The sequence below is a fragment of the Macrobrachium rosenbergii genome, chromosome 2 (assembly GCF_040412425.1).
Source record: "Macrobrachium rosenbergii isolate ZJJX-2024 chromosome 2, ASM4041242v1, whole genome shotgun sequence".
Classification (NCBI taxonomy): domain Eukaryota; kingdom Metazoa; phylum Arthropoda; class Malacostraca; order Decapoda; family Palaemonidae; genus Macrobrachium; species Macrobrachium rosenbergii.
This window is the reverse complement of record NC_089742.1, coordinates 81440476-81458943: the sequence shown is the minus strand read 5'-3', so window position 1 is coordinate 81458943 and position 18468 is coordinate 81440476. Positions and strand designations below refer to the sequence as shown.

The following is an 18468-nucleotide window of genomic DNA, read 5'->3' as shown; positions in this document are numbered from 1 at the left end:
TAGCAACAGGTTCAAGCGAGGGGGTGACTACACGAGGGCAGACCCCACAGACCTTCCTTAGGCTACCAGTTTGACTCCTCCCAGGTTTAGGGGACTATGTCATTGACCTTTGCCTAAGAGAATCGGTGGGCCGGGCAGCCACCTCCTCCACCAAAACGTCACTAGCACTGGGCACTACTGTGCGCTCCACCGACACAACACTAACATTGGGCGCTCTGACTCACTCTTGTTATCCATAAGCACTTTAATGGATGACACTAACTGTGCGATGGATTCGACAATCAACTCAAACCTTTTATTGACCTTTAACTCGAGGCTGGTCATGGGGTTGGGTTTGGAAGTGAGAGAGCCAGGCAAAGGAGAGGGTTGCAAAAGAGAAGGGTTGGCAATAGGATTAATAGAAATCACATAAGGGTTGGCAATGGGATTAATAGAAATTACAGGAACATCAACATCGACGTCAGCATTATCATTATTCACAGAACTACAAGAATCCTGGCTAGCTAAAGATTTGATGGTCTGCCTAGCAGTAGCTTTCCTCTCCTTATCCCTAGCCATTTTATTTAAATGTCATTTTAGAGTCTTCCATTTTTTCAAGTCCCAATCAACACATTCGTTACATCTTAATTCCTCTAAACACACCTGTCCCCTACAACCTAAGCAGATCATATGAGAGTTACAAGATTCCTTGGTTAAATGAGTATTGCAGCCTTGGCTGCAATACCTGAAGCTTTAAGAACTTGAGTCTGACATTATGTAAAACCAAGTCAGCTGAAGTCAAAATCAGGATAAGTCAATTCAATTAAAGTCACAATTAAAGTTCTAAAAGAACCTAACTCTAAATTTGCCATACCATCTACCAAGACAGAATACTTTACCAAATGATGAAATACAACAGGAAAAGATGAATTCCAAAAATCAATAATCTGCTGCTAACAACTGGTGTGCAGCCATCAGCTGGCAGAAACAAATTGAAGCTCATTTACTAGTAATTCCTCTCTTTCCCTGAAAGTGGGCAGGTTGGGTCACCTACCAAAACAAAATAGCATGACCTACGAATTTCAACATTTTAGCTACCAAGCGAGTGAAACTAATAGCAATGCAATTACTTGGTAAGTTACTTACATAAAAAGATGTTCTATGGTTATAAATTCACAAACTAGACACTATTTATAAGCACACACACAAAATGACTTACCCATTAGCCCGCCAAAAATTCATTCAAATCAGCAAGTTTTTATAAACATAAAGCATATCCAGCATAATAATCTTCACAAACATGATCCAAATGTAATAAATGTACTTATGCATTACAAATATAATTTAACAAACCTCCACCTCCTCTGGTACAGACACATTGATTCCAGCATAAAGTCTATGATTTGTTGTAGAGCGTGGTCCATGACCCAAAACCCCATAATCTGGGATACCCCAAGTGTATGTAGTACTACCAATTATCACAGATGTATGGCCGTAACCGCAGCTCAGCACACGGCAACGAACTTTATCAACTGGGACTGGAACTACCTGCAAGTACATGAAAAATATGTACAAGCAATGACCTACAGAATTAGTAATCATGGAATGTATCACTTGGAAAAGGGTACCAAATTCTTTATTCCTCTTTTACCTACCCTTGGTTCTGAATAGTGCTTAAATGCAAATACATCACAGTGAAATGCCTAATATGATGCTTTACTATTCATCACTTGAAGTTCTGCAAAGCTGCCCTTGGGTTTCACTTTTATCAGTGCCAACATAAATATTTCCAGAAATGATGTTTCAAACAAACAGAATATTGATCAAGGGAAATCCATAAAAAGTTATTATTCAAAATTAAAAGCTTTCAACAAAGTTAACAAAAAATAAGATATAAAAAACTGCATGTAACTAAACAATCGTACTTGTCCATCCATACAAATGTACAGGCTCAATATAAGCACTGGATGACAAATACTGTGCTAGTTCTGCTTACCTCTTTCCCACATTCCACTTTGTGAGTCAGGAGATCAGGGTTGTACTTCCAACCTCGTTTCCTGTTTAGCTGAATCACAATGGCTAAAAACACTTCTACAAAAGCCTCTACTGATAACAGTTCATCACTTCCAAAAGAGTGGAGGCTTGAATTGTGAACCATTGATGAAAGCGGAGGAAAAGTCTGTTTCTTTCCATTTGTAGTTTGTAAAAATGGTCTAATTGCTGGATGAGATGGATTGTAGAGATCTGCTAACCGACGAACGACAGGAATTTCAAGGGTTGCTAGTAATCCAAGGACTAAAGCTATATGCATTCTTGCTAAGGAAGGCTTGCTTAAAAGAACTTGTCTTAACTCAGGATCAGATACACAGTGCAAGTACCCTGCCTCCCTTTCACGAGCTAATGGCAGTATACCACTTTCACTTCCCACACCAATTACTTGGTCAATTCGCAAAGAATCAAGCACAGGGGAAACTTGTGATGCTAAGAGTACACGTAACTTTTCCACATAAAGCCCTCGAGATGCAGCCAGGTACTGCAACGTTTCCCATCGCCATGCCCCTGCTGCCAATGTCAATGCTAAGACTTCATCATAATACTGATTATCTCTTAGAAAAAGTAACAAGTTTCTTAATGCCTGCTGTTGCTGAGGTGGCTTGTGAGAAACAGGCAAGCAAAGGTGATGAAGGTGACAAATGATAGCTAAATTGGCTAGATTTCTACGTTCATCAACACCAAGATCAGGGCCACTAACCCCACTGGTAAGGGTGCCCATGTATGTTAGAAACTCATTCACCATACCCTGTCCAGCAAATTTGACTGAACACTTTACATGTGGACACTGAAAAAAAAAGAAAGTTCATTAAGATAATGTGAATAAAATACAAAAATATTACTAAAATTATACTACAGAGAATAAGGATGAAATTTATTAAAATATAGGTTCATTTAACATTACAACATTCATGAAAAATATTTTGAAAGTACTTCAAAATAACATATGTCACACTAAACCTAGGATATTACACAATAAAACGAAGTGTACAGATATCAGTAATAGTTAGTGTTTCTGGCAACATGCGTGCATTACCAACTACATCAGAAGTTTAGCATATGAATAAGTAGTGGCAGCTTGTAATTAGAACTTTACAATTAATTAAAATATATTCAGGACAGACTTTTTTTTTTTTACTTTTTCATGCAATGAATCCAGTCATGCAAAAAAAAATTAATACAATCCTCTCTCAATATGAAAAAAATTCTATCCTACTACAAAAAATTTACATGCCTGGGACACTAACTTTATTCAATCTTTGGCTCAATTTCTGTACAATACCTAAATACTGTACTATGACATCATACAGAAAAAGACAGACAATTGCCATAATCTATCATCCTTCTTTCATGTTAGCACAAAACACACACTATACAGTTCTCTTTTGCAAGAGGTCTGCTGTTGAATACCTGGCAGTATACTCATCTGAAACTATTCCTCACTGTCATCATCATAAATGTTTTGATGTTAACTTTTCTCTTTGTAGGGTTTAACGTGGAATGATTTGTCTCCATCATTTGCTATCTTTTTCCTTGTAACTTTGTGCCCAAGACAAAAGATGGCAAATGGTGGAGAAAAATAATTTCACGTTAAACCCCACAAAGAAAAAAGTTAACATCAAAACATTTATGATGATGACAGTGAGGAATAGTCTGCAGATGAATATACTGCCAGGTACTCAACAGGAGACCTCTTGCAAAAGAGAACTGTATAGTGTGTGTTTTGTGCAAACACAAGGAAGGATGATGCCTCAGGTCTTTGTTTATCCCCTTTTTCCATGAATATAAGAGACTTTTTTCTACTTCCCTATCTACTGCTTTTCTCAATAACTGTTCCAAGCCAACTAAGTTTATGTTTTTTTTTCAGCCTTTGAACATTATATCTCTGCTAACACCTCATTTGTTATACAATTTTCCCACAGTTCTCTAGCCATCGTAGCTGCTCCTATTATTGGGAAATATTTTACCAGCAAATCTGCACCTTACTCTATTCCATGAGCAAATATTCAGTTAAAAGACTCGCACCAACTTTGGACTTCTACATCACCTCTTTAATAATAGCAGGTGAGTTTTTATTTCAAGTTAGAATAAAATAATTTCTAAGCTTACACGATATTGATTCACATATTACCTGTAACTACACTGATACAGTATAAAATTTCACTAATCCTTTGCCAGTTGTTAATTTTGTCTCAGTTATTTCTGCCATAACATATGAATTAAGCTATGTCACAACTTTTATCAAATAAAACTGGGGACTGCTCGGCGAAGGTACTGGATAGAGTCAAATGGGCCAAAGCCTGAAGATGAAAAAATGATGCTAAAATTGCATACTTTAGCTTCACTTGAGCCCTTGTCTACATCTTCTTATGGAAAAAATTACTATGAATTAATACCTGCAAATTAAACCTGTCAACTACAAATCACCCTTAAGAAAAATACAAATCTGAAAAACCATAAAAAACAAATAATGCAAACACAAGATTCTGCTCAAGTTGTATGAAGTAGCTAATACAAAAACAAGTACAGTAATACATTAATGAATAAATATAAATTTCACACAAATTACATCATACATTTCAATAAAAAAACTATGCATAACATTTTGGCTGAAAATTAAGAAATTAAATAAACCTAGAGGAGGGTATATTACTCCATTACTTTCGCACAGCATGCATTACCAAAAGATAATTTAGGTAAGAATAACATTCCTAAATACAATAAGTTACCTTATTACTACTCAAAGCTGCTACTAATTATCCTATTAGCTATTACTTCTCAAAGTACACTCACCTGTCTTTATACTGTCAACTAACAGATTCTATCTTACCCTTGAATGTTTGTACAGAGCTATTGCTGTACTGAAATTTCTTGATCTCAGCTTCACATCAGCAGCAAGTTCAAACAGCTTTGGATCCAGTGAAAATATAACACCTAACTTGTTTGCACCATCAATATCACCAGCTCTTAGCACCAAATCCATGAATAAAGATTCTACACTATTTCTGTAAAGCAACACAAAATTATATTATATGCACATTTCACCATAATCAATGTACTGTATACAGTCTTTTTTCTTTAACAGTTACTGTATAATTTAGAGGAAATACACTATACCTAGACCATAAATATAATAAATTAATTTACTACTAGTTCACTTCCAAATCCTTACTAGGTTGGCCATGGGCCTCCATTTAATTATGATAAAATTAAGACTCCTACATTCTTTTATTTATCTATCTCAGTAGCATGTCTTAATACTTGGTCTCTTAGATGAAAATCTGTTAACTGAAAGTTAGTGAGTTACAATCTTAATTCATCCCAAAAAGCAATTAAAGTTCACCAAAAGACTTCATCTTACCTTGGCTGACATATGTAAAGTGCTTCAGTAGTCAAAATCATACAGCCATGAGGCCAGGTATGTGTAGGTAGTTCTACTTCCTCTTCTTCCTCCTCTTCTCTACCTGACCTCCCAATTACAGATGACCTTCCAGAATGTGATGAGCTGTTATCTGAAGACAACACTAATGGAGGACTAGGAAACATTGTTATTATCTCTTCATCTTCAGGCATGTCAATCTCTTGAATTACTGGATTCACTTTACTTCCCTGAAGACAAGAAAAAATTAAGCAATCGTACCTAAGAATGGATGAAAAACCTATTATTTTAATTAAATAATCCATTGTAATCTTGTGCTAAACCTACTATTGGTAGAAACAACAGAAAATTAAAAAATTGATAACACTGCCAGTGGGGTTCCTGTGCAATTACAAAATCATGGCAGGACAAAATTATAAGAGTTGGGCAGATTAAAGGGAAAACCAGAAAGTATGGGAGAATAATAAATAACAGCAACCAATGCAAATGGAGATGAGAGGATGCACCAAAGAGGATGCTCCAAAGAACCTACATTGCTTCAGGCATGGCATTATATATAGGTAGTATCCTTTCAAAATTCAGTATTCAAAGGCATGAACTAAAAAATGGAATGAAAAAACTTAAAACAATGAGCATGCACCAGTTTACATTATAACTTACTGCAGTGCCATCAATCTTTTTGGAAGAAGAGAAGAATGTAGAAATTATTGTAATCCTTCTTCGAGAGATGGAATCTGAGAGAAAAATCATTTCATCTTGCAGCACCACCTTCTCAACATCAGGAATAATTTTGAATACGTAGAGTGGTGTTGGCTCTAAATCAGTACTATAAACCTGTAAAATACAATGATCTCATACATTCAATTATATGATGGTGTATATTGTAATTACAGTCTTTGTGAGCCAAGTGGGAATTTTGAAAATGCACAATACTGCAATTTACTTCTCACCTAAATTAGTTATGAGAAAAAATACATTAAACACTTGTACTGTACCATTAGAGTAGTATTTGGCTTGCAGTGTCCCGCTAAAAGATATCTTTCTTTGGCATACTGTGGAGTGGCAATCACATCGTGAATATACTTGCAGAGTCTTTCTGGCCTGGCAGAAACAGGTGGCGCTACTTCAACTTCTCCTCCAGAGGCTATGGAAGTGGTAGAAGTTGTCATGGCTTGCTCAGGAGTAGTCGTTGACGATAATTCATCTATGTCACAGGTATCGACACCTAGAAAATAATCTCAAAAGTCAGGAATCGGGGCATCAACCTCCTGCCACTGAAAGTTCTCAGTCAAGGAACCTGTGCAACTTGGATCAGTGACATGCAAAACACCTATGAGCTATAAAAGACTAATCCAGCCCATGGTTTGTGCAAAGGAATCCCCCTAAAATAACTCCTTTAACAACACCACTACTCTTTAACAAGTGGTACTACCATAAATATTTTGATGTGCAACAATGTGATAATGACCTTTTGAGATGGTGCCTTTAATAGCCAAACTAACATGCTAGTGTAAATTCCAACACAAATACTCTAACAGCCTATTGGAAAACAATTAGGGATTAGATCAATTATCAACTGTTGTTTGTAATACAGTGTACCAAACAGAAGACAACGGAAAAACAAATAAACAAAAGTGTTTAATGTTAATATTTCATAGATATAAACCAATACTTTTACTAATGTAATTACAGTGGTCAAAAACAGAAGCAGTCTGAGTCACACATACAGTTGACAGGAGTTAGTTAAAGTAAGTCAGGCATGTCCTCAGGTAGAGAGAGCCCCATCTCACTTGGAGAAGCACTCTTTGCTATTCTGTCTGAAGAGCAGAGATGAGTGCCAAGCATACTGAAGATATGAATTTAACAGAATAGAGTTGGCCGTTGACTTTTGTGAGAGGTCTGGTTCAAAACCCAACACATCAAAAATGTGTAGATTCAAATCCCTTATTACAAAATAGCAAAATATACAATACAGGGTATTTGCACATGTATACATACAACTGCTGTTGTTCAAGAAATGCAAACATAAAATCTTTACATAATCAGTACTGACACAACAGTCATAGCCAAACTTTATATAGTACTGTACAGTACACAGCATTTAATGTGTCAACAGCAAAAACATTATATTTTCTTTTATCTAGGAATTGGAGTTTGCTTTTCTTTACATACACAAATGCTTCAAAATGGAAAAGATAAATACTGAAATAAATACTATAGAATAGCAAATTATATTAATGAAGATTAGAAACAGAAATTATTCTCTCTCTCTCTCTCTCTCAATAAGCTTCATTTTATGATGGCACTGGCAATGTTTGATTCTATTTGATTATAGTTATAAAGACTGCTGTATGGTGCCTACAGTGCTAATGGGGTGAGGAGTCCATAAGTGCTTGGTGCACAGCAAATACAAGTTTTGCCTTATGAAAATTCCTGACATGTCTTTTTATTTGTATACTTTACAGCCACACTTTTAAATTCAAATAAGTGAATTCTGTTTAAAATGAAAGCTAAATGAAGTAGTTTTGTATTTATGAAGCATTAACATAACTCCAATACTAGATGTATTCATATGCTGTTATTTCTGTTATGCAAAACTACTAAGGTGGAAGGAAGTGATGAGAGAACTAGACACTTCAATTATCACTTTCACATAACTAAATATTTGTATTTGCTATTTGACCTGGGATTATATCCTCAATGATGAAATAAGATTTAGAGTCCATGGACTCCCAAATGATAGAACTTGAAAGAATATTGCAAAACAATATCTATTAACTAAATACTAAACTGTGTACTTAGAATGGTTACTAATGCCTGGTTGGTATCTAAATCCTCAAAGTTATCATCATTAAGATAATTATTTGTGTTGTTAGTGTGATTTAGATTCTATTTAATAACTGTCAGCTCTTCACTAACTTAGTGGCTGGAAAAACTGAGAATGAAACAAGATTTCCTTAACTGACTTGTTTCCAAACTTTGACATCCAAAGTCTGGGCAGTCATCTAAAGTATGTTTTTGATAGCATAGCCAATGTTCGTCCTCAATGGAGTTATACTCTCATGGTCCCCCTTGGGCTCCATAAGGCAGACCAACAATTGCAAAGAATTCTCTTATAACTGGTCTCGGCCAGATTAGTGCTCGTTGGCACAGTGCTAGAATATAAAGGACTCAGGACAGGATGCCTCTATCTCCTGTCCTACAACTACTACCTCGCTTCTCTATATCTCACTTGTACAGATGTGACAACAGCATATCATAGCTATCTTCATTACACTCTGGCTTGTCCAAGAATTCACTGGTTCCTAAGCTGTGCACTAGAAATCGTGTTCAACTACACGTCTCACTAGCCTCAACACCAATCAAGCTAAGTACTTAGCTTTACGACCCAATAAAAAATTTTAGTTCCTTAAAATTTTAACAGGCAGGCTTATATTTAAAATGGGAGTCAGTAGGCCTCTTGCAAATCGAGAAGTTAGGAGTACATTGTTAGGTTACACTGTAATTGCTGTGCTGTTTTTTCTTGTTTAACACAGTGAGAATTACCATTAAGGTAATAATATTAAACAATTTTGTTATTCAAACTTATTATGCAATGACCTTTTTAACATTGATAGATTTGAAGTTACCAAAACATAAACGTGATCATAGTTCCCAACTGTGCTTGACTTACAATCCTTGGTGTTGACTAAAAGCCAGTATATTTCCTTTGTAGTATTTTATAATCAAATTAAATGGTTTCGTGTATTGACAGCTCCCAGTTATCCTTAATATTAGGGTTCTTTTCTATGTTACAGGAATACACTCATGCGTATCTACTTCCAACGGGTATTACTCTGCTGGTAGTGATGTCACAGGTATTGAGAAAATTGCTGACACATTTGTATTTTTCCTAAGGGAATACAAAAGTACTTTTTCGTAATGGTGAGCTTTGCCAATCAATTTAAAATCTTAAGAGATACAGATTTTACAGGCAGGTTACGACAGGTCCGGCTTATGAGGTTCCGAGGTTACGACACTTTTCAAATATATTCATTAGAAATTATTTCCTGGTTTATGATGCATGTTCCAAGGTTACGACGCTGATCCGACAGAAGAAATATGGCTACAAAATGGCAGAATAATCAAAATTTGGAGGTTTATTTGATGAAAAACTCAGTAAAAATGCAGTTTACATCGTTTTCAATACACCCAAAGCATTAAAAGTAAGGTTTTCTTAGGATTTTTGACAATTTTTGGGCTTACAACAATTTTTGGCTTACAACGCGGTGTAGCAATGGAACCCCATCGTAAACCGGGGACTTCCTGTATATACTTTTGGTATGATAGTTCCAATAATTATTGACTATTTATATACCAACTAATGTAGCCTATAGGCTACATAACATTTACTTGGTGCTTGGGAATAGACCAAGTAACCAAAAGTTATTAAATGCATGGAAATATACAGTAAGGAAATCCATTTAGTTTTGTCCTTATTGAGTTAAGAAGCATTTGTGGGTAAATCCTTTAAGGCAATGTTATTGTAGTAATGTAACTGTGAATTAATATTTTAATACAGCATTAAGTAAACCATACACTTACATTTGAAGACATTCATCTAATGCAGTAAAATATTGTACTTATTTCAGTAATACAGAGGTACATACAGCATATTTTTCAGTCTGCATATGAGCACACCTACATATATCCATAGTGTTAAGGTAAACTATGCATTCACTGCACTTGCCTTTTGCTACCCTGTATTTTCCACGTTATTCTTTAGGATAAAAAAGATTTTTGACAGAAAGTGAGTGAAATGCAAAAGCAAACATACAGTAAGTGCTTTGAGGTATGCAATTTCAATCTCTTTGTGTCTATTATCTAACGCATCAATGTGAGTGTGCCTGTTGTTTCCTGTATTGATGTATGGATTAAGCACCTCATTACTATCGGTGTTAGGCAACTAGCAATCCTTTGGTCCACAGTGCCAGTTATGGGGTGTTACTTTAATAATAAAAATGTAATAATAATAAAAATAATGGTAAATGTGTAAATACCAGTAATATTACAGTATTATTAAGTTGGCTAGGTACAAGTACCGGTAGTCCACGGCAACTGGGTAAAAATTATCCTAAAAGATACCACCAAATATGGTAGACAACATCAACAGTCTTAACCATCAGGGATGTCCTCCAGGCAGGTTCATGACAGGGAGCTACAGCTGCAGCCTGCCTTCCAAGATTTCCCTGAGAAGCTTCTCGGTACCGAAATTATACTTTTTTTTGAAAAATGGCACTGTTGCTAGGGGCAGTATCATCTTCAAGTTATGAAAGAAAGAATAAAACTCCAACCATGGCAAAGATGATGTCTGCCAGATGCTGTATGCCAATGAGAGAACAAAACTGTATATTGTACAGTCTTAGTTACTGAATACTAATTGCAATGTGCAGATAATTTATATTTTTCTGTTATATGGAAAAACCTTTGGTGAAAGGTGGTCAGGTCATTGAAGCTTGGTAATAAGGGAGTTAACTAGTGGCAGAGTTTAGCTCCATTATTATTATTATTATCATTACTTTTCAGAAGATGAAACCTATTCATATGGAACAAGCCCACAGGGACTGTTGACTTGAAATTCAAGATTCCAAAGAATATGGTGTTCATTAGGAAGAAGCAAGAAGGGGTAAAATAAAATACAGAAAGAAGAGATCTCACTTATTAAAAAAGAAAAAATAAATTAATAAGTTAATAAATATGTAAAAATGTATTAAAATGCATGAAAACAGAAACCTACCACCACAAACCACTTTATCTAAAAGATAAAAATCTCTAGCAGAAGCAGGCAATCACACTGGAGAACTGTATTCTAGTAAAGGAAGCACAAATGACCAAAAACAGGTTGCACTGATAAAATCACTGTTATAAACATATGGGGCCTTATGAACGCGGCATTTGCTGAAACTCACATTAAACATTTCTCAAAAGTAACATGTGAGTCAAAAGTTATACCTAGGCTGGTTGAAGGGGAGGATGGGGGGGAATCTGCATGAGATCTGCTAATCAACGGTGTTTCCAAACACCCTGTTCACCTGCACTGATCATACTTCTTCACAAGAGAGGAATCAGGCACTGTCAATTGAAAAACAGCTATAATCATTACCATAGGAAACTCAAATGTTATCATCAGAAAATGAAAAAGGTACAAAACTGCAATAACAACAGCTATGACAGAAGTCTAGCAGCTGGGAAGGCAACAAGACAGCTGCAGCAAAAAAAAAAGTGACCTAATAGTTAAGTGAGTGGGTAGGTTCTCCTCCTCACCTGCTGCTAGTTAACTACCTTGTTACCAAGCTTCATTGATAAGGCCAGCTTTTGCAGAAGTTATATCCATATAAAAGTTGATGGTTTGTATTCTTGTAGGAACCAATTTATTCCTATTACAATTCTACTTCTTTCCTGTTTTCCTATCTAAATATTTGCCATTTTAGTACATGACAGCATGAAAATGCAATGCAGTAACTGATGCAGGCTGTTAATCCAGCTTGGCATACAAGTGTTTTCTTGTCACAATGATCAGAATGCAAAGTAATTCAACAAAACAGGTTTTGACTTAGGAAACACCTATTTTTGGCATCTGCTGGGAGTCCTCAAAGGAGTTACACTCTCATGGTCTCCCCAGGGATCAATAAGAGACCAACCAATTACAAAGAATTCACTTACAGTTGGTCTCGGTCAGAATAGTGCTTGTTGGCAAAGTATAGAATAGGCACTTGCAGGGTATCAGCAGCCTCAGTAATCATAATCAGGTTTTACAGGCTCTTATCTAGCGACGATAATAACTGGATTTTCCATGCTGATATACTCCAATCTCCGGTTATCGGCGCCGATCCCCACTCAACAGCGGCGCAATCCCCAGTTATTGGCACCGATAAGCAAGGATTCCGACACTATTATCCCTGATTTTCGATTGTCGGCAATTTTTTACTGTCGTCACGCTGTTGGGAACAGAACCCCCACTGATAACTGGGGACTGCCTGTATAAAGGGCTTAGGACAGGGGGGCTCTATCTCCTGTCCTACGACAACTACCTTGGCTCTCACTACATGTCACTTGCACAGATGTGACAATAGCATATGTCTTCCATCTTCATTATAAGCCAGGTCTGTGCAAGATAAATGTTCACCCGAGTCCCTTGTCTTTTCGTCAGGGAAAGCAGGTGGGTTTGAGGACTCAGCAGCTATCAAAAATGGGTTTTTCCTACATCAAAACCTGTTTTTTGATAATGTAGCCACTGTTTGTCCTCAAAGGAGCTTACAAAAGGAATTGACAGGTGACGAAATGGCTTAGTTCCTCATAAATAAATCCCAACAATCCAGATTAATTTTTGGTCTGAGGTAAAGTCACAAGTTATAAAATATTTTCTTTATTTCAGATATCCATAGGGCTTGGCAATAAAGAAGAGGAAAAAACACACAAACCAATGTATGTATTATTCTTTGTGGTTAGAAGGTGGCGTACCTAATTATATTGGGTCTGGCTGTGACTGCACCTTCCCCTTCCCCTGCAGTATTTCAGCATGACCACCACTCTCATGGCAATAGTGTTTCAGGAATTTTTTTATTCAAGGTAAAGTCACAGGTTATCAATAGTTTTCTTTTTCCAGGATAACCATTCAGATCTGGCAATAAACAACAAGAGACACACGAACCTATAAATGTATTATCCACTGGTTCTACAGTGACTTACCTAATTATGTTGGGTCTGGCTGCAGGAATATTGCACCTTCACCAGTTCAGAAATATTGCCTCCAATAACCACTCTGTGCACTTGAAGACTTCTTCAAAGGAAACATTTCTGAAGAAAGTTACTGCATGCACCTTTTGGATGTCACGTGACTTAGGAAAGGAGTGAGGGGCTGCCTTTTTAATGAGTGCCACTAAAATAATTCTCAGCCCATGTAGAGAGAGTAGTTTGTTTGTGCTAGAGTGTAGGAAAAATAGGACCATCTGGGATGTTTGCTGTGACATCTACGTAAACCTTGAGTGCTATACTGGGTATAATAATTTATATGAATTACTGAGTTCCTTTATCAGAAAAGGGTATTTTCCCTTTAAAATGATCCTCATTCTTGGCCAGGAATGATAAGCCTGGAGACAACAGTAAATGACAACTAGGTGTTTGATTGGTGAAATGCTGTCCTTGTCTAAGAGGGCCCAGTATGCTAATCTGAGCTCCTGATGCCAAATTATTCAAGAAGACAGCCTTTTGCAAGATATGAGCTGTAGTTGTATTGGGCCCACAAACTGAAGGGATGACAGGAGTCTCAGCACCTTATTCAGGGGCCAGGTAATGGGAAACCTTGCAGGAGCTGACCTTTGCAGTGTAAAAGACTGGAGAACAGAATAAACAATTTCTATATCAGAATAAATTCCAAAACCACAAGGCAAGGGTTCTGCCAATGATAACTTGTATGCCATGAATAGCAATGCTCTTGACCTCAAAAGATAATAAAATGTAAAACTGTTTAAACAGATTTCAACTAGCCTCTCAATGTGGAGGTAATCTAACCACATTTTCCATACAGACTGGTATGTTGGATTGATGAAGTCAGTAGTTTTTTGCACTAAGTACCTAGCAATGTTAGGCAAATAATCTTCATGGTGGACTAGATTTAAAATTCTACGTGAAGGTCACGGCTCAGAAAGGAGGATACGTAAACGACTTCCCCTCCTGTCTGGGATAGAACATTGGAAGCCAGTGGAATCTATTCTTTCGCCTGCTGTTAAAGAAATAAGGTACCAATGACTGCTTGGCTAATTCAGGGCTACTAAGCAAGTGGTTCTGTTGAAAGCTAGTAGATTGTTCAAAGCTTTCGAAATCTGGGACAATGAAGGAAAATGGTATATCATCCTCTATTTGTTCCAGTGTTGCCATTGCCTGAATGTCCAGGTTCAGAGATGTTCCTGCATGTGGGAAACTGGTCCTCTTCCGGATTGTGGAAGGAGCTCTGGGGGGACCATGAGTGTAACTACTTTGAGGATGAACAGCAGCTACGCTTTATGCTTTAAACTGTTCTTATATAGTTCATATCAGCAGTAGCACACTATAAGCTTATTTGTCAAAAGACATCAAATTTTAATTAAACTAGTACAGTAAACCGCCCGTATTCGCGTTCTCATGATTTGCGGGTTTCTCTGTGGAACATATCTAGCCATTATTCACGGAAAATTAGCCCATTTGCAGTATTTTTCACTGAGAAATATTCACTAATTACTGCATTTTCATATAATTTTCATGAATAAATGCACTTTTTGTGATAAAATTATGAAAATACTTAGGTATAAGCATTTTTACAGGTTTTTCTTGTGTTTAAACTATCAAAATGGGCAGTTCTAAGTGTTTTTAGAGGGGTTTTAAGTATTCGCGGATTTTAGCTATTTGCGGGGCGTGTGGTACACATCCCCCGCAAATACGGGGGGTTTACTATACTGTATTACTGATAGAAGTTAAAACCTCATAAAATTCATAAAACAAATACCAATGGTAAAGCTGACAACACATATGACAAATGAAGTCAATAACTCAACAACAGATAATATGCCCTGTTAACATTGTTTTGTGGCAACCAGAAACGAGAAAGAGTGTGTATCTTGGACATTCCAACATTAACTTCCTTCACTTAGGCTTGTTGCAACTCCATTTAAGCAACAGCTCTGTTAATTTTGTATTGCAATATAATACTCAAATTATAATTTTTGACCATGTAAAGACATAAATAAAAGTAGTAACTTCCTGATTTACAAGAATCCATCTATTTGCATCAAGCATGTCAAGGTCAGTAAATGCTACAGACAGTCTTATTACAGTTTGTACTATAGGAAAAATCCTAAAAAAATATACTATGCAGTAAATTACTCATTATCATTTAACAAAGAAAATGTGATGCCATTTGGCAGAGATTTTTATTCAGAAAAGTTATAAGCTTTCAAGGACACTTCTATTGTCATTGTCTAGTAACCTTAAAATCAGACCAAACAATAACAGCAAAGTCCTTGAAAACTTTTAAATTTTTTTAATAAAAATCTTTGCTACGTAGCATCCTGTTTAAATAAGGTCCTGATATTAATTAAATTAATGCACACAACAATTGTGAAAGTGATTAAGTTTTACACACACACATTATGGTTGACCATCACTAATCCGCATCATTGGGACCTGGAGGGTGCCGGATTAGACATTTTGCCGGATTAGCCATTTATTAGGCTAGAATACACGAAATCCAGTAGCTAAGCACCTCATCTTAGAATTAAAATATCCTATAAATCAGTACAAGTTGGTTAATAAAGAAAAGACAATTATCAAATACAGGTAGTGCTCGAGTTACGATTATTCGACTTACGATATTTCGAGTTTACGATTACTATGGGGTTAGTAATTAATACCGATATGAAAATATTTAGGAAATATGTTAAGAATTCGCGCAGGCGCAGGCAGCAGGTACAATCAGTCAGCGAGAGAGACCAACTTACAATAGAATAACTTCTTTTCCTCCATCTCTTTATTCCATCTGCTAGTTAAAAAAGTAACAGAGAATGATAAAAGTATTGTTAGTAACGTTATACTCTTGCGTAAATGCGTACAGCCATAAACAACCAAACGGGAAACTGTTGTTTTGCTAATAATCATATTGGATAACAACTGTTTTGCTTGTATTTCAACCATCGTACGATAATACAAAATTACCGTATTTATGTTGCAAATGACGTTAAGTACTGTATAATAGGACCGATATATTTTTTACACTATACCCTTATTCACTTTGGAGAAAAGATCGGCAGGGAAATATACTGCTACAGTAACTTAAAGCTGTAAGTAGTAGCTGAAGCTGAGAAAACAATGTTCAAGCTGCTAATGACTATAAATTATCGTGCATCGGCAACATGGATGAAACTCAACCATAAATAGAACTGGAGAGAATGTATTTTAATCAAAACTACTCGGCATGAAAGAATACAAATTACTACTCTTTTCACGCCGATAAAAGATAAGTACGTAAAGCTCGTGTTATGATGAAACCAAGAGAAAATAGCGAATGGAATCTTGATTTTTTTACACAAAACAAACATGCCCCCAAACGTCCAGCCGCGATTCCCGCGAACGTCATATATCAACGAAAAAATTGCTAAATTAATTTCACAACGAAACTTATTTAAGTTATATTTCGACTTAAAAACACTTCGTATAACGAAAAATATCCGTGTCCCAAATAAATAAAGTATCCATATTCATTTACACTAACTAGAAGCAAGAAAAGTGCTTTGAACTTGTTAAATGCGGCGAAATAAACACCACGATATCATTCCCAAAACAAAACATTGATCGCAATTTATAATACAAAAGCAATATGAGAATATACGCAATTGGAAACAATGTAGTAAAGCATAACTTGTTAAAAGATCTATGAAAAAGATGCACATTCGTTATGTTGATGTTTGTATAATACTGTTAATATGTGAATACAGTTCAGTATAATGTAGGCTAGGCTACCAGTTTGTTGATGCAGCACACTGCGCCACCAAATCGAAGAGGCCGGCGAGCGAGTTAGCGCAGCGACCGGGAATTTGAAAATTAGTGCGGAAACATTGGAAATTACTCTAGCCGAAATTTGTGCCGGATTACTGATTGTTCGGACTACTGATTGCTGGATTAGTGATGGTCAACCTGTATATATATATATATATATATATATATATATATATATATATATATATATATATATATATATATATATATATATATATATATATATATATATATATATATATATATATATATACATACAGTAGAATCCCGGACCTTGACGCTGATCCATTCCAAAAGAAGCGTCGAGATGTGATTCAGTCGGGATCTGAATAAATTTTTTCCATAAGAAATAACTGAAAATGGATTAATCCATTATCAACAACAATTTATTATCATAACCTTGCCTTTTTATACAAAACATTACACAAAAAATTACAATTAAATACGTTCCGAGTTGCACAACATACCATATTAGACGCACTTTTTATAAAAAAACTGCCGTGTCCAATGCGGCCATACAGTAAACTCCCCGTACTCAAGGACTCGCCTATTTGCGGATTTCCCTATATATACACAGTAAACCCCCGACATTTGTGTTCTCACAATTCTCGGACTCAGAGATTTGAGGAATTTTCTGTGGAACCTATCTGTAAATTATTTCTCAGGAAACTCACCCACTCGTGGATTTTTTCGTTGAGCAATACTCTGTATTTTCATATAATTTTTGTGACTAAATACTGTATCGTATCTACAGTACATATACATTTTATAATAAAATAACGATTTACAATACTAATTTTCAAACAATATTAAGTTTAATAAGATTAAATAATAACAAATAATACAAATAATAATTTTTCTCTCTTTCTATCTCTCTCACTTGCTGAGGTGTATGTTTATTTTTTGTATGATAAATAAATGATTGACTAATTTTCAAATATTAATGTTGATGTAAACAGCAATAATATCAATTGATTAAAGAAAATAGTATAGTGAATTAGTGATATATATATATATATATATATATATATATATATATATATATATATATATATATATATATATATATATATATATATATATATATATATATATATATATATAGTGGACCCCCACTTTTACGCGCTTCACTTTTTCATGCTTCATTTTGTCGTAGATTTTTATGGAACATATCTTTCAATTCTATGTTGGAACTTTCACCAATTCACACATTTTTTTGTAGAGTAATATGCACTAATTACTGTATTTTCATTTTATTTTCATGACTAAATACATTTTTATGATAAAAAATGATTTACTAATTTTCAAATATTATCAATGTAAATACAGCAAAATATCTATAAAATGTTTAATACAAATTAAATCTTTAATACCAATTAAATAAATCGGTCTTACAGAACGTTTGACCACTAATCACGTTATCCCCATAAGTAAGCGTAGCCATTTTCTCTCATCCAAAAGCACTTTATTGTAATATCACTTCAAATGCACCT

At 35.5% G+C, this 18468-nt stretch overlaps 1 protein-coding gene across 2 annotated transcripts in view; it reads right to left on the bottom strand.

The window, feature by feature from the left end:
- ca (claret) overlaps nt 1-18468 on the bottom strand; it is a 307235-nt gene that overhangs the window by 190453 nt on the left and 98314 nt on the right. For both annotated transcript variants that reach the window (XM_067121505.1, XM_067121496.1), the window contains exons 7-12: nt 6406-6635; nt 6071-6244; nt 5393-5640; nt 4862-5036; nt 1976-2818; nt 1333-1527 (exon numbers count right to left, since the gene is read on the bottom strand). In XM_067121505.1, the coding sequence (XP_066977606.1) occupies nt 1333-1527; nt 1976-2818; nt 4862-5036; nt 5393-5640; nt 6071-6244; nt 6406-6635 (1865 nt within the window). The remainder of the gene's footprint in view (nt 1-1332; nt 1528-1975; nt 2819-4861; nt 5037-5392; nt 5641-6070; nt 6245-6405; nt 6636-18468) is intronic.